At 37.0% G+C, this 17069-nt stretch overlaps 1 protein-coding gene across 19 annotated transcripts in view; it reads left to right on the top strand.

Annotated features, from left to right (window-relative positions):
- Positions 1–17069, top strand: part of EML1 (EMAP like 1) — a 124013-nt gene that overhangs the window by 63019 nt on the left and 43925 nt on the right. For 11 of the 19 annotated variants that reach the window (XM_038139906.1, XM_038139901.1, XM_038139902.1 and 8 more), the window contains exons 2-4: positions 7431–7613; positions 10571–10633; positions 12893–13025. In XM_038139906.1, the coding sequence (XP_037995834.1) occupies positions 7431–7613; positions 10571–10633; positions 12893–13025 (379 nt within the window). The remainder of the gene's footprint in view (positions 1–7430; positions 7614–10570; positions 10634–12892; positions 13026–17069) is intronic. The other 8 variants (XM_038139905.1, XM_038139912.1, XM_038139913.1 and 5 more) reach the window with 1 other exon arrangement.

Raw genomic sequence — 17069 nt, forward strand, 5'->3', positions numbered from 1 at the left:
TCTATTTTTCTTTTCTTGTTTTAAGGGTATGATACAGGTCTCAGCACATCACTGAGAATATAAGATAGTAAAACACAGCCCAGCTATTCTGCCCTGATACCTTAATTACCCTACTGGTTCCTTCATTAGCAAGTTCTTGTGAGGCTGCATCTTCAGTTTCTTAGCTCCAGGCAGGTACCATGGAGTCACTTCCTTTTCAAACTACTATCCTAGCATTAATATTATGCTACGGAATATTATCTTTACTCTCCTGATTTCTGTTTGAGTGCTGGGGTTTAAGGTTTTTTTTCAATGGTATGGGCTGATCATGTGGAGGAATCATAACTGGCTAAAACATTTTTATTGACTTCTGTGTTTAAGAGAACCAGCACAGTAGCTCTGAACTCTTAAAGCATTTATGTTGATAGACCTCTTCTGAGTAAAATTCCTCTAATTTATTGGTGTGTCAAAAATTTCTTCCATCTTCTTCTTAAGTGCTATTGGGGAAGATAATTTTTAACTGGTTGATTTCCAAGTAGAATCTCATTTACCATCTGCTTGGGAAAAAATAGTAAGCTGCTGGCTATAGCTTGACAGCTACAGGCAGGTCAAGGGCACATGCTTATAATTTTGCTGCAGTGATTCCTAACTAATTAGCCATGAGGAGCTTTCTGAAAATGTTCTGTTAGATCATTTTCTTCTCTCCCATTTTGTTAATGAATGCAGTGCTCCCAGCTGTGAGGCCCTGAGTGATGATTGCTATTATGGATTTATCCTTTCAAATTCTGCCTCTAATTTTAGGAAATTATATTCCCTGTCTTTAAGTTTCTAGTGGTAAAACTGTAAAAGGACAAGTTATTCCTCAGTGAGTGTTGGGAAATACAGTAATAAGATTTTATAAGTACTGGGTTGCAACAGCTAGCTGTATTAGAGGAGGGAAAATACTGTTCACAAAAATAACGATCTATAGTCCATATTAGTTGACAAAAAATATGTATTTGTGGGGTTTTGGTTTTTTTTTTTTTAATTAAAATGGTTTAGAAGTGATCTGTTCTTACAAGATGATGCTTTACTTTACTGCCACTGTGGTTCCCAGCACATCCAGAGTAGGGCATTAGGCAGATGTGTGGGACAGAGTTTTCTTCCCATTTCCTTCTACACATACATATCGTGTGAGAACATGGAAAAACTAATCTGGGCTGTTCAGATTACTTAATGTGAGATGTACCTGATTGTACCCAACTAGGGCATCTCCTTGCATTGCTAATCACTCTTATCTTAAGAACATGCATTAGAATACAGAATGAACTGAAAAGTTGTCCTACCTGTTCAAAAATGGTATATGTGTATACATACATAAGCTTATAGATAGGCATGACATTGTTCCTTTAGCTATTAGATTTAAATATTAGATACGATTTCTTGTTCCTCATAATCAACATTTTCCATCTCAAAAAGTATATATGATGCTTGTACTTTTATGCTATTATATATGCATTTATAGAAAAATACAGTTAGAGGATAAGACATTCAACTGGCAACCAGTTTTGATTTCCAAAACTTCATGTAAAGCAACAATGCTTACAGTTTTACCTGTAGTTAAAAGATTCTGCCTGGTTTTTTTCCCCCAACCACACAAAGTAACAAGATTAAATAGGATAACATTATTTTGGGCTTTAAATCCACCTGCTTCTCACAGTGGAAAGCTCTAATCTGGCAGACCAGTCTAGTATGTACCAGACTTCATGATAAGCTGTTGCCCATATGTGTTGTCATTGTCCCCAGGAGACAAGCCTGGAGGGCTGCTGCTGTGTTTCAGGTATGGTACAGTGTTTTGCATTAGAAAAGTGAGCAGAGGAAAGATATTTAGTCTGTGAAATACTGTCGACATTAATCTTTTAAACAAGGGAGCTTGGCGTGGTGTTGTCAAAGGAAACTAAACCTGCTGTTTTATTTTCCCATTGTTGCCTTGCACAGAGGCTCTGGTCTGCGAATGGCCGCTGACATTATGCCACAGAAACTGATACAAGTAGAATACTTGGTACTTTCCAATCTTGCTTCAAAGTCTGGCAAAAGTGTTGTGGCTGCATTCCCCTGTTCCTGTGCTACAGTGAATTGCTTGTGTTCATTCTGTGGGAAGTTGGATGATTGTCTCTCTTCCCAGGGTTTTTTTTTTTTTTTTCTCTCTGTTGCTGTCAACTCAGAAAAACTGTTTCTATCAAATAGCTTGTCTGCCTGACTTCTGTGACCCAGACTCAAAGATGCATGAAATGAACCAAATAGGGAGGGCAGGATTTGGAAGGTGTAGGAGATTCCTGCCACACAGGGATGTTTTTCTGCTCTCTTAGAGTGTCAAGCTAAACATATGGTATCACGAGAGGTGAAGCAGAGAGGTCATTTGAAAGTTAGTGGTAGTGTTACTCCCAGGATGCTTGAAGGAAGTCGTTGAAGTATCTCAGTTACTTGCATGAGATCACAGTGATGATGTGGGCAGGAGAAGGGGAACTTGCCAAATGTGTGCTGAGTGACATGTGCCACATCTGACAGCTTTGCAGTTAGCGGAGTGCAAAAGCCATGGGCCTTTATGAGTGGAAAGATGTTTGTGGAAGTGTAGTGTTCTTAATTGCTTGCTAGTATACTAGGTCAAATTCAGGTTATGGATCTCCTAATCTGCAGGGTTGTGCTTTTTTTGTTTGTTTGTTTGCTTAATTTTTCATAACTACTGTTTTTAACTTTCTCTCTCCTTTGATGGCATGGCTTTCTCAGCAGCTGCTGTGTTCTGCCATAGAGTTAGCTGCATGCTGAGGTTGGAGAATTCCTGTCCATGTACATTTTCATAAGGCTATAGTAGTGGCCCTGAAGTTCATAGTTATTTCCAAGGAATGTAAATACTTGTACCAACTGATTTCAGGACAAGTACAGAACGTGATACACTTAACAAAATCTCTCAGTGGCAGAAAGTATTCCTGCCAGTTGAGCTCAATTCAGGCTTGCTGGCACAATCTATGTCTTTATGCTAGAAGAAGAGCTGCTCTGTGTGCGGGTGATGCTGCCTTTCCACTGCCATCCCTTGCCATGTTTTCCATCATGTGGGTTATCTTTAGTTTTTGCCAAAGACCACTGCTGGCATTTGCTGCCCTCAGAAGGCTTGCATTTTCTTTCCTGATGTCCTGCAGAGTGTCTAAACACAAGGACAGCTCTGCAAAGACTTTGAGATGCCACTTTTAAAATGTATTATAAAGAAAGTATCTAGCAACCACAGTTGCAATCAGTTTTGGAAGTACTTCATGTACAGTTTTATCCTGTTAATTAGTGTTCCAAATATGCCATCTAGATTGAATAAACTCAAATTCGTGTGCTAGTCTTTTGAGAATTGGTACCTAATATTTTCACTGCATGGTCAACTGCTCAAAATTAATGTCTGTATAATGCAAAGGTGGAATATGTTTAATAAAATAGTTCTTCTAGGGTGGAGAATGCCAAGTCCTATTTTAATTATTTCATACACTTTAACATACAGTAAGATTTAGGGTTTTCAGAAGGTTTAGGTTTTTCTATAGAAGAAATCTATAGAAAATAGTATGCATCTAATAGGCTTCCTTCTAACTAATAGTGTAAGTATGTAGTTTAGCTTTAGCCTACATACAATGAAATAGTATGGAAATCACTCTTGTAAACAGCATACACGTCCTGGAGTTGGCTTTGCTTCAGCTGTTTCTTCACATTTGGCTAAGCTCAAGTCATAAATTGCTGTAAAACTGGAATACACTCTGGAAGCAGATTAATCATTTGACTCAGTATTGTCTTTTAGTTTGCCATGAGAAATCTTTCCAATCTATGAGATCATGGATTAGCTGGTTGGACAATTTAGAGAGGCATGTAGTACATTCTGCTTTTTGCTGCCTTCCCTTTGAAACTTGCAGAATCTCAGCAAAGCAAAAATTATAAATTACTCTTTTTTCCAAGTTTTACCACAAATGCCTATTGCAATGAAAAATGAGGCATCTGAATTGATACCTCATTGTTTTATCTAATTTTGGACATTGTAGGTGGTATTTATCTCATGAGATGTAGATTAACTCCTTGCCCATTGCAGGTGGGCAGGAATCTTTAAGGTCTCTTCCCACCAAAACCATTTTATGATTTACGTGTTTGAGACAATGATTTAGACTTGCCTTAAAGTCGGTGAAAAGAAATGGACATTGTAGAAAGTGACTCACTTCAGGTCTCTAAAAACATGTTGCATAAATTTCACTGTAAAGTCCTTTTTCTTCCTATTGATGAAAAAAGGTAATGATTAATTCTGTTGTGCTATTGATGCTACCCATGTAGGTGGTGTGATGTCTGTTCTGCCCATCCATGGGAAGGAGTGGTAGTGACTGATAAGGAGATCTAATACTTGAAGGCAATTTGTCTGGATTTGCAGTCTCCTTCATATGCCTTTCCAAATTTCATTACAAATGTGTGCTAAAATATTCCTTGCAAATGTCCTTTGCTGTGAGGATGAGGGGTACACTGCAGAGGCAGGTCACAAATTAGGCTAACAGTATCACTCTTGCTTGTGTGGACAGAGTAGGTGACATCTGCAGTGACATTTTGGTTTTTGTATTGTTAGTTTATAGTGTTGTTTTTTTCTCTTCTGATACTGTACCATTTCACTTATTTGTCTGTGTTGAGGGTGCAACTTTATTGCTCAACATACTGGGCTGTAATGATCTCAATGGCAAGAACATTCCACCCTCAACTTGCATAACAGGTTATGCTTATTTTATAATTGAACTTTGCATTCTTCATAAAATGTAGTTTTGTTGTATTCTGTGCCTCTTTTCTAGCTTACTTGTAAATGCATGCAAAGATAGGTAAAGTGAAATGGTACTGGACTGTGAGCAATCTTGTCTCCATCTGCAATCTTACAGAAAGCTGTTAAAATTTTAATTTTTCTGCATCCTTGGAAGGGAGCTGCACCCAGTGAAGTAACCACCATAAAAACCAAACAAGCTGTAGGTTACAGCAAGGATGAGGGCTATGTTTCCAGGACCCTACAAGGAGATGATAGTGGAAGATACAGATGTTGTGTCCAAGAAAGGGTTTGGCGAGGCCTGTTGGTCGGTGAGGGTGTGAGCAGAAGAGTCACAGTAACAGATGGGGGAGGAAGGAGAGAACTGTACATCTCAATAGTTATTAGTGGGAGTGACTTCTTACAGGACTGTAAATAAACTGGTGCCACTGATTTACCACTTGAAGATTAATGTCTGGGCAAAATTACTGTTTCGACACACTTAAAAATCAGTGAAATGGATACTTCAGTGAGGATGTTTTCTTTTGTAGCAAGGGTAGATCATTTCGACACCAACTGATTTTCCCCTGGGTTTCCTTTACTGCTCTGGTTTTGGGATTTGTCTATTTCTTGTTAACTGAATTCAGAGGAAAACTCTTCCTGATGATACTGAATTTGGCAGAATGGCTGAAGTTTGAATTTGGCTTGTATTGGTTAAATCAAGCTTTTGATTTGGTTGCCTATTGTCCAGTATGCTAATCCATGTTATTTCCAGCTGAGTTAAAGTGTAAAGTCATTAGAGCAGCGTGAGGCTTTTGTTTGTAGAGGAAAGGTTAAGTTCTGCAGGCAGCTCTTACTGCTGCCAGCATAGCTGCTAATCTGAGTTTGGGGACTAATTACCTGTAATAGCTACAGGACAGAGTCCTGTGTTGAGTAGAAGTCTGATTAGGCCAAAGTTTGGAAAGCTTCATCATGGGGAAAGTTTTTTAACATTTTTTAGCAACTTGAGTTCTGATTTAGTTCATTCAGAACAAGATACTTACATTGTTACTATATTCAGCCTAATAATATCCTAATGCTGATATTTTAAATAAGGTCTGAAAATCCTACAACAGAATTAACAAGCATTATAACCTGTAATAGTCTGTAGCTATTTATGGACTGTCAATATTGTTACATTGTTTCTGAGTTGTTTCTAATTCAGCTTTTGATAACCACAGATAGCTTCTGGGGGTGTGAGAGATGAGGAAGCCAAAATTGATCTGATGAACAGATTTCAAAACCAAACTGTATTGGAGTGGTTTGGAGATGAATAGATTAAAAAAAAAATGCAATTTTTTCCTATATGCTTATGTTTAAAAGTTGGTATGCGTACTGAGACGTACTCAGAAACAGTTGTTTTCCTTTTTTAAACACTTAACTTTGTTTTAAAATTCAAGGAGTTATTATTATACACAAACCATTTAACTTTTACATTGTGCCCTTTTACAAAAGAAGTGAAAAACGCTGGTTTGGAATGGAGGAGAATTAAGAACACAAGAAATGAAAACAAATACCACCTTTTTCACAAAGAGAACTCAGCTTTAACAGAAGAAATACAGGCTGCAGGCTTGCATTGGGAATGGGGGAAGAGTCAATTATGCTTGCAGATAGTAGCATAAATATCCATTTTTGCTACAGTATGACTTATTAAGTCATGAATTGAAAGCTATGATCCTTGACTAAGATTACTTAAGATCGTCCAGTAAGTTAATACCTAACTCTTTTTTTAGGTTTCAAAACCTAGTTAAATAAAACTTTGCAATTCTCTTAAAAAATTACACATTATTTTCCTATTTGATACAGACTTTGATGTCTTTGGTGTTGTTTTCTTCTTATTTCTCCTAACTTAATATTGTAAAAAGAGGCAGTGTTTCTATGTGATAGGAACAAAAGTGCTCATTTAGGAAAAATATTCTTATTACTAATTTTGAGTGGAAAGAATGTGTAGTCCTCATCATGGATTTGCAGTCTTGAAGCTTCTATGGGTTACTTCCAAATAATGGGTGAATTGTGTCAAAGTAATGACCCTTTTAATAATTTGCAGGCTTAGAGTATAGTTACTGAGTAATTCTGGAAATATTTGGGGTTTTATTTAAGTTAGAGGGAATGTTCTCAAAGCTGCTGGTATAAACTAGGGGTTAGCAGATTGGGTCGACATCTATTCTTCAGCCTGTGTATGGTAGCTTGAAAAGGTGTAAGCCTGTCTGTTATTTATGTTTTTGTAATGTATCTCTATGACCTATGTGAGACAGAAGACTCTGGAAGGGTGTGTAGCATATCAGAAAATGTAGCTCTCTACGTGAATGCCCAGCAGTGTCAGAATGTTGTGTTGAGCAGAACAGTGAAGGGTGATGATTGATCACTGCAGTTCTGACATGCAGATAATTGGTAGTGGAACCCAATTAACAACTGGCCCTGAAGCCAACCTCATCATAACTTCTTACTTAAGTACATACTGTTTATTTATTTATTTTTATTTCCACCTCTTTATTTTGGTCACTCAAACTTTCTTCCTCAAGAAGTCATCAGGACTGAGAAAAGCCTTGTTTTTATATGCAGCCAATTGCATAAGGTACTTCTGGATGGCTATCCATGATTGATAATGCTTTTTTTTCCTGCTGCTTTGTTTTAGATGACAGTGCCTCTGCTGCAAGCAGTATGGAGGTCACAGATCGCATTGCCTCTCTGGAGCAGCGTGTCCAGATGCAGGAAGATGACATCCAGCTGCTCAAATCTGCCCTTGCTGATGTGGTCCGACGCTTGAATATTACGGAGGAGCAGCAGGCCATGCAGAACAAGAAAGGACCTACCAAAGGTTTGCATTTCAGACAGATGTAAAATAGATAGTGCAGTTCAATGAGTGTTTCATATGTATTAAAATAGGTTATTCATTAGATTTTGAAATATTCAAAATCGACAAATCAAGCTCTAAATAAAATACAATTGAAATTCAACCTGTTAAAAAGAACACATAAAAATCCAGATGGTTAAATCTGTGAGCCTTCTACAGTTTACATGAACCAGCAAAACATTTGCATTTTCTTAATGCTTAATCCACAATCTACATTTAACCATTGCTACCACTTCCTTACTTCTAATCAAAGTATTTTATAAACTCTTTAGGGAGAGCATTGTCTTCTGTGGGTTAAACTCCAAAAAAGTTAGAATTTTTATCCTAAAAAAATAAATTAAACTTAAGTAAAATGTAATTAAAATTTAATTTAAAATGTCTTAAGTGTCCATGGATCATACAGACATAGGAGAGAGCTCTAAGCTAGCACAGAGTTGACATGACTGAGGAGCTGGTACAACACCAGCTGCTCAGCTACAAAAGAAAGGTAGAGCTGTGGTTGTTACCTCACCATGTTCCAGAGCAGCAGAGCCAGAGCCAGCGAGGTGCAAGGTGTGACAGATGTCACTGCTTGGCAGAATTCAGTGCTGTGCCCACGTGCCACAGTGTGTTCTCCTGAGGCTCCTGCTCTGCAGGCATGGGTTTTTCTGTGCGCAATTCAGAAAAGCTGAACCTGAGCACTTCACAGGAGTAAAGGTTTATTAGAACCCATGCAATGTGATTTACTGTAGTGTGTGAGGCTGCAGAGGCCTGCGAGGCTGCCTGCCTGTGTGCAGCTTAGAGAAACACACAAGGTACTTTAGGGTGGTCTTGGGAGTAAGAGTGGTGGCAACCTAGATGTGGAAAGAATGTACTGACTTCACAGGCTCTCTGTTGTCTAACTTAGGAAGTTGTTTCTTTTGGGGTCCTGATATGTATTAATATTAATTAAAACCTTACTTTGCATGAGGATTATGTTACGTATTTATGGATTAATAGTTTTCTCATTTTAAAGTTAGGACTTTCTTTAATCTCTGTTATGTATTTGTGACCCTGCAACAAATATTTAGTTCTAGTCACTGATTTAGCAGACTTGGTAGGAACTACTTAATTTGCTGAACTGAGATGTCATGTTTATTACAAAGTTTTGTGTCAGGAGATGAGGAAAGCTGAAAGGGACAGAATTACAGAGCCAAATAGTGAGTTGGTTGTGTCTCATGCTAGCTGTCAGATGGAATAGGCACTAAACATCTGAGATCTTGTCTTCATGTTTTCTTCCCTTTCTGTTATAATCTCCTTATTTTGTCTTTGTTTTATTGAGAAAAAAATTAAAATATCAGGTAAGTTAAATGTTACTAAAGATAGCCTCCACTGTGATAAAATGTTCCATCAAATCTGGTTTTACAAGGGATTAAGAGGCTTCATGTTGCCTGTAAAATAGATATTATCTGATACATGGAGGAAATAAAGTCTAGTAATTATTACTGAGTTGTAACCAAATCTGTTCTTCATGCCTGCTGGCTTTACTTAGCAAAATATAAACCAGATTTTCATGGATTCTATGAGTAGAGTTGAACTCTAAATCAGGAGAAATTTTCTTGGTCATGGCAGACCATTCGAGCCATAGTTCAATGTCCATTGAAGAAAAGCTGCTGTAAGCCTATCCCCCTGTCCTTCATGGCTGGTTTTGTAGGGGTTTGTTTCTTTGTGGGATTTTTGTGTGTGTGTGTGTGGTTTGGAGGTTTTTTTAATGTATGTATTGCATGCCTGGTTCTTAATGTGTGTATGGAATTACAGTGTTACAACTTTTACTGTAATAATGCAAATAGAGGACTACAAATGTCAATTGCTATTCCATTGCAAATTACCAGAATGAGTCCTGGTATTTGCCAACAAAACCCACCTAATTTCTGGAGAAGATTGGTACTGTGACTGTTTCTGTAAGGAACTTTCACTTTGCTGTACATCAGCTGTATCATTTAGTGTATGGTCAACCTTATTAAATGTGAATCATAAACATGAAAGAGAATCTGAAGTATTTGGAACACTTGTTTTTTCCCAGCTGTTTTGTCAAATATGATCTATTTCACATAATCACCTATTATTCTTTAGTAGGCACAACTAATTTATAAAAAATAGTGTGCAATTACTTAGCATAAGACTAATTTTAGTTTGGAGTAGCATTATGAAGGCTTCTGATGGATACTCTTGGGAGAGGGGCTTTGTTAAACATGGGAGGAGCTGGAGTGGTGGTTTCTCATGCTTTACCCCCTGGGTTGCATGGGCTGAACCTGTGTTTATTCTCCCCATATTGTTTAATGACTAATTCCACATTTGAAATTTTAAAAAGTGGAATTTGATCCCACAGAATATCACAGAAATTGTGTCCATTCAAAGTGGGGCTTGAAGCATACTGTATGCTGCTGTTATCATTTGATCTATAGATGAAGTGGATCAGGATTAAGTGCGTGTGTGTGTGTGTTTGTGTGTGTGTTGGGGAGGTCTGTGCCTTTGGAAAAACAGGATCACCCCAGTACTGTATAAAGTCTGCAACAAGAATCTTCATGGGACAAATGCCTTCATTTTTCTGAGTACTTCAGATTTAAAATTAATTTTAAGATCTCAAGTTTTAGACTTCCAGATCTATAATGGAAAAATCTTGAGCTTGTTTTCAGTCTTTGTGTTCTTGAGCTAAGCAGCTTAAAAGCAGCATACATCATGGAAAGGGAGCGGCTTATCTTGTCCATTTGTGGAGCTCCTTCCGGAATGGTGTTTTGAGTTTTTGTTTAGTTGTTTGGGGTTTGTTTCCCTTTCCTTATTTAATTCTACTACTTGGTGGAGTTTCAGTATGGCTTCCTGCCTTTGTTTTACTTGTGTTTGTTGTTCTTTCCTTTTGCAATTATTGGTCTGTTTGTAAACTTAACAGCCCTATTAATCCATAGATCAGAGTATGATTAAAAAAGCTGCTGCTGAGGCTGATAAATTTGTCAGTCCTGCTACCACAGGTAAGACCTTGAAGCACCAGAACTTCCAAAATAAACATTACTGACAAAGCAGTAATAGTGTGTTACTGACTTCTAACAGCAATGACATGCTTGGGATTGTGTGACTGTGATGCCAGGTACCACTGGTGTGAACTAGCTGTTGTAAGTAAAACTAAATAGCTCCTGAGTAAACAGTAGATTTATTGAATAATGCACAGTTTTGCTGTATGTTGTGCAAGAGTTTCATGGTGTTGCTTTCTTCGCTAGCCCACGATTTAAATCTCTATTTCCAGAAGTGCGGGTTGTGGATTGGTGCTGGATCTGAAGCAAAACTTCTGTTAAAGGTTGCAGGGTTTATTCCTGGCTGCTGCTAGTTTCGATTTCATAAGGTTAGGAGAGTAAACAGACTCCAGCTAGTTCACTCCAGCTACTCTTTAGTAGGCATTCTTTTAAAATAACTACAAATAAGGAAAATATTTTAATAATTTTTTAAACTTCAATTGCTGTTCTAATTTGTCTTTTCAAAGTTCATTGAAGTTTTGTGAGCTACAGAAAGCTTGCAAGGAGACGGGTCCACAACTTCGCAACTGTAGCTTCCTGTGATTCTGTAGAATACAACAGAATCAGTTTTATACATATGGATTATTAGCAGCAGTGCAGCAATTAGGAAACAAGCAGCAGAGCTTCCAGCACAAAACTGTAAAAAGAATTTAATATAAAAAAAAGGAGAAGTAAATAGAATTATATCTGAATTCATTAATAAAAAAAAAAATAGAGGCTTGGGAAGCCAAGTAAACTTCAGATGTTTTGTATAAGCTCTACAGACAGCATTAGTCTGTTAAAACAGATCATGAAAGGCAGGGCTGGAAGGCACCCTCAGTGAGCATAGAGAAAATTTTCTTTTTATCTCCTTCGTTGACTTTCTTTCCTATCATACGTCACTCTTCTAAGCCAAATAACCCTTACTCCTTCAGTATTTCACTTATAGGTTGTTTTCTAAATTTCTCTCCTCTGAACAAATAAATGACAAATACATATCAAGTAAGCATTCTAACAAAGTTTTAAGACAAAGTTTGTCTTGCAAGTTGCATTCTCTAGTAGACCATATGTACTGACAATCTTCTGAAGGCACAGTTTTTCACATCTATCTTTTTGTTCAGTCTATGAAAACTTAGGTTGAACGAGTCAATAAATGCTTGCTGTCAGTGCTACAATAAGATGTTACAAATGTTACAATATGACCTATAATTGTATACAATTGGTGCTGTTTCAGTTTAGCCTTTTAGTATTTTATCCTTGGCAGTCTTTTTTGAAGAACATTTCATAGGTATTCTCCCTGCCGTCCTCTCCAAGCTCAATGAAGTTTAATGTTCCTAAAGTGACTTGTTACTGCTGCCTTCTCTCAGGTGTTGTTTCTCTGAACCCAGAGGCTTTTGGCATCGTTACAATGGCTTGTAACACAAAGTCCTGTCAAATTTCAAGTGATTCAAGCTTTTTTCTCTGCTGTAGAGAGAGCACTACTCATGTTTGTGTCTGTGTTTCAAGGCTATGATCCGCAGTAGTATTCATGTTGGTACTCACTGCTTGCAGTTTTAAACCCTGTTTTTGCAACTAATTTCTAACTACTTGAATGGGACTTTTCTGTTATTTTAATGTTAATTACAGCTATGACACATAGATCCTTTTTTTGAGCCAACATTTGATCAGAAGAATGTAGGTAGATAATGCCAGCTTATTACCTTCACTCTTCTGCTGATTTCAGTAGCTTTTTCTGAATAAAGGGTACAAATCCTTTCTGTCAAACATAAGCCCACATTCCTTGAAAAAATACCTTCTGGGGGGAGTAGGAAACTCTTAATAGATAATTTGCTTGTGGAAAGCCTCCAAGAAGACTTGGGGATGAAGAACAGGAGTTTCTGGGCTGACAACTTGCCTTCATTTCTAGCACTCCTCTGGATGGTATCCAGGTGGGCAAGAGACTGATGCTCTTTTGACAGAGAAGGATTGGTTTTGAGGCCAACAGCTATTTTTGTGCTTACCGCTAAGCTCCTTAATCTAGGACAAAGTTTTTACTTGATAGGACTATTATTATTATGAATAATACTAATAATTTTTAAAAATTCCTCAATATTAAAACCCTCATCTATGCTTAATTTGGCCACAGTGACATAAAAATGGCACACTACATGGAAAATTTAAAATATTCTAGTGTTGCTTGCTGAAGAAAAAATACAGAAAAGAAAATGAAGGCAATGATTTCATCTTACACTTGTTTTACAGCAAGACCACTGGTACAAACCCTGCCTTTAAGGACTACAGTTAACAATGGAACTGTATTACCAAAGAAACCAAGTGGCTCTTTACCTTCTCCATCAGGAACCAGAAAGGAGACTGTATCACCAGCAGCAAAAAGGTAAGCATCTATAAGAAACCTTATAACCATGGAATTGAGAACATGGTATAGCTCCTGTTTTAACCTTCTAGATATGTAGTTTTTCCTACTTGCAAAGCAGCAGTCTAAATATTTAGTTCGGAAAAGGAGATGGATTTCATTCTAAGAGGCTTTAAATTTATTCATTCTAATTACAATTAAGGTTATTACCATGAGTATTGAAAGAATGCACAATGCTTGATCTTACTGGTTTGTATACATTTCTTGTTTTTAAGAATTTAGCATAGAGAGAATAAAGCATTTCTACTGTGCTGTGGCCCAACATGATGTGAAAAGTGGTGCAAGAATTCTTTGAGTAACTAGTAAAAAATATATAGTCTGCAGAGAAACAGTGTTATCATTGCAAATCAGTATGTTATCTTTGGTGGTTTTCTCTCACTAACAAAATTATCATATAAACTGCATGCACAGGGTTAGCAGCATCTCAAGGAGAAGGAAAATTCTATGCCTAGCACATATTTATGCAAATGGAAACATCCATCTTTAGATATCTTATCATTAGCATGTATTAAGCCCTTTTAAAAATTACTGCTCTTTCCCAATTTGCTTTGTGTCTAGCTGTTTTTAAATATACTAAATGTTTTATAAATCTGGATTATAAGGAATGGAATGGATTGGGTGAAGCAAGTTCAAGTTATATGTGCTACGTGGTATGTGTGTAAAAGATAATGGTGTGGGGTTTGGGGTTTGGATTGGGGGATTTTTTGTACATTTCTTTTGTGTGTCTACTCATCTTTTTGTAGGGATGATGCTGTCAGCTCTGAGGGAGGGTAAGTTGTAGAGATGAGAGCATTAACCTGCTAAGATCTGAGGTCTCTCTCTTAAGAAAACTTTTTCCTCAAAGGAGAGATGGTGGCTAAGGATATGCCAGTTTTTGTTACTGTGTTGAAGGGGACTGATTTTCAAGAAACTCCAGGTTCTGCTATTGTAGACAGAAGTTACATTGTGCACAGTTAAATTTGGAAAATAACATATTTGTTTATGTCACAAAAATGAACTCCTGTGAGTTCTTATGACCTGGAGCTTTCTGCAGCTGTAGGCTTTGGCAGGCTGATCTGAATCAGCCCTTAACAGAAGAGAAGGAAAGCAATTACTGTCCAAATTGTTACATTGTTAGATTTCTAAATATAAATCTAAGTTTGAAAATGGGTGAAAGAACTTTCCTTTTAGAAAAGGAGAAGTATTAGTGTTTAAAAAAATTCTATTTAGTACATACTGAATTTTAAAACACATTTGTTCTTCAGAAATTATTTTTTCTTAATAATTATCATAATTTCATTCTTCCTAATTAAGTTTAAACTAGTAGTTATAAAACATATGAGAATTGGGAGACTTCACTTGTGTACAGAGGGTGTGATTCCTGAGTCTCTGTGCTCTGTCTCTAGGGTTCAGCATAGGAATTTCTGCCCCAGAGCAGGGTGAATGAAGTGCAGCTCAAGATCATACTCATGCTTTCTCTATTCTTGGAGGCCTTTATGTAGTTCAGGTGTTTCATCTGGTGTTGCCTGCAGTCTGTCGGCATTATCCTAGCTTAGGATCCCTGTAGATGAGTGGCAGCCTGTATCCCTTTCCACCTGACCCACGTGCAGCCTGGATACCCAGAATGCCAGTGAGAAGGTCCTTAGAGAGCATCATTAGGGAGTATTTTTAGACTGTCTTGATTCCTGTGTGAGAAATTCTTCCACAGGCCAAGTATTTAGTGTCCTTTTATTATGCTTTGTCTCTTCACATTGCTGAAGAAGCTAGGCTGAAGGTGCTTTAAATATGCATGAAAATGTGTATTCAGTTTTGGAAAAGAAAAAAAATATATGGACAGTTTTGCTGTAATAGGTGAGCACTTATTAAGAATGCTTAGGAGGGCAGGATTGTTTAATGTCCTGAAAAAAGCAGTTGTAAATTCAGGTGCTGTACAATTATTGCTCCCTTCAAATGCTCTAAAATTCTGTATTGGTGTCTTTAACCTTTATTAAACTATATTAAAGTATTTCTATGCCTTGCCTATAAATGTACTTCAAGAGGAATAAAGTGGAGTGGTAAGAATCTCATTGATTAATTACTGTACAAAACATTTTTTGGTAAGTTATTCTGTAATCATTTAATAGAGAACCTTGAAATAACTGGTTGGATTTCAGGGTTTTATAGTAAATGGTGTTCCACATATTCAGTATTCAAAGATGATACAGTAAGTGCTCCAAATATCTTTCTTGTATACAGGCAAGTAGAATAATTCATTATGCTTCCTTAAGATGAATTCAATCACAGTTTGTATTTATACTGGACCCTTTTACCTTCAGGAAATGCATGTGTTTATGCATAAAACAGTAATGGAAATACATCAGCAAAATCAAATAGCTTCCTTTTTCAAGGGGTAGGACCTGTTTATTTGTATTGGAAACTTTTCTCAGTGTTGCACAGTTTACAGATGGTGGGAAATTTTGAGATTTTTTTTTTTTTAGTTCTGATTTCTGCTAAGCAGTATGTTTTTCTTATTAAATGCTTCCAGAATTGTGGCTAATTTGTAGTGTAGGTATTCTCTAGTCCAAAATATGGTCACATGACACAGCAGCTGTAAATAGTATTAAGTGTTTATAGATGTTTTTAACTTAATTTTTATGTGAATGCTTTTGACAGTTTTTCCATACAACACAGGCGCACAATTGAAAAGGTGGAGTTTGAAAAACAAAAGTTAAAAAAAAAATAGTAGAAAGGGAAAAAAAATATTTTTTGCTGAGTCATCTTCTAAACACTTGATCTGCTGTTGAGAATGACAAATATCTACTAGTAAATAAATAGTAAAAAATAGCATCTTCCATTTTTTTATTACCTGTGACCATATATCCAAGAGAAAGTGCAGGTGAATTGAGTCCTTCCCAAATGTTTTTCTGCCTTATGAAAAATGAGGGCTTACAATCAAATATTTTCTAATTCCTCTCTTCTCCTGTACTTAACACTGTTTAGGTTGAGACTCTGTGATGTCCAATTGAAATGACATCAGTCTGTCCCTTGAAACAGCTTGTTGTGCATTATTTATGTAAATATATGCAAATAGTCTGCATGGGGACTAAGGGTGCATCCATACATTCTCCTGCTTAGAGATAGAAGTATTTACTGGTATGTCTGCAGACACAATCTCATTTCATACAATAGCTGTATTAAATGTGTTGGTTAACTCATTTGAACCCACAGGTCGGTATATGGCTTATCTGCCTTCCTGGATTACCAAGGAGATATGGTTCAGAGTTCACTGCATTTTCTGATTTCCCATTTAATATTTGAAATGGAAATTACTTCTTGTGGCAGGAATATAAAATTGGAGGTAATAAAAAATGCTTGAGGCTGAAAGGGTGGAACTAGGAAGCTTTTATTTGAGTTCTGTCATATATTCTCTCAGTGACCTTATGCAAATCATTTAACCTCTATGCATATTGCTTTTCCTTATGTGAAACGTGTATCTCTGGATATCAGTAGGTTCTTATAGGGCCTAATGTGATAATTAGATCCAGATCTTGCAAAGCACTGAGTAACCTCAACTGACTCTGACTTCAATTAGAATTGAGAGCACCAAACCCTGCTTCAGCATTCAGATCTCACAGTCAATACCCAATTGTCCACGTTAAGGAAGGTCTGAAATAACTTGATTAGAGCTAAAGCACAAATCCAAAACATGGATCAATTGAATTATAAAAGTATATGGTGGTAATACAGTGCAAGATAGAAAGCCTGGTGATGGTGGTGGTACTGGGACCAAAAATTGTTGTCAAGCATCAAGAGGAGCTGCTGCACTCAGGCTGTGGGGACCATGTGAATGCAGCTCTGGGTGCCAGCCAGATAACAGAGAGCTGGAGTAGTTCTGAGGTTGGCTGAACAATCACCTGACACAGATGGACAATCAAGAATTGCCTAGCTTTGAAAAGTGTTTCCATGTCATCTTCACAAGAAACCTTCCATCAGAGGATTTGATTTGAATTTTAAAGTATTTACCAATGCTGTGATCTAGAAGCGTAT

This window comes from Motacilla alba, chromosome 5 (assembly GCF_015832195.1).
Source record: "Motacilla alba alba isolate MOTALB_02 chromosome 5, Motacilla_alba_V1.0_pri, whole genome shotgun sequence".
In the NCBI taxonomy this organism is placed as follows: domain Eukaryota; kingdom Metazoa; phylum Chordata; class Aves; order Passeriformes; family Motacillidae; genus Motacilla; species Motacilla alba.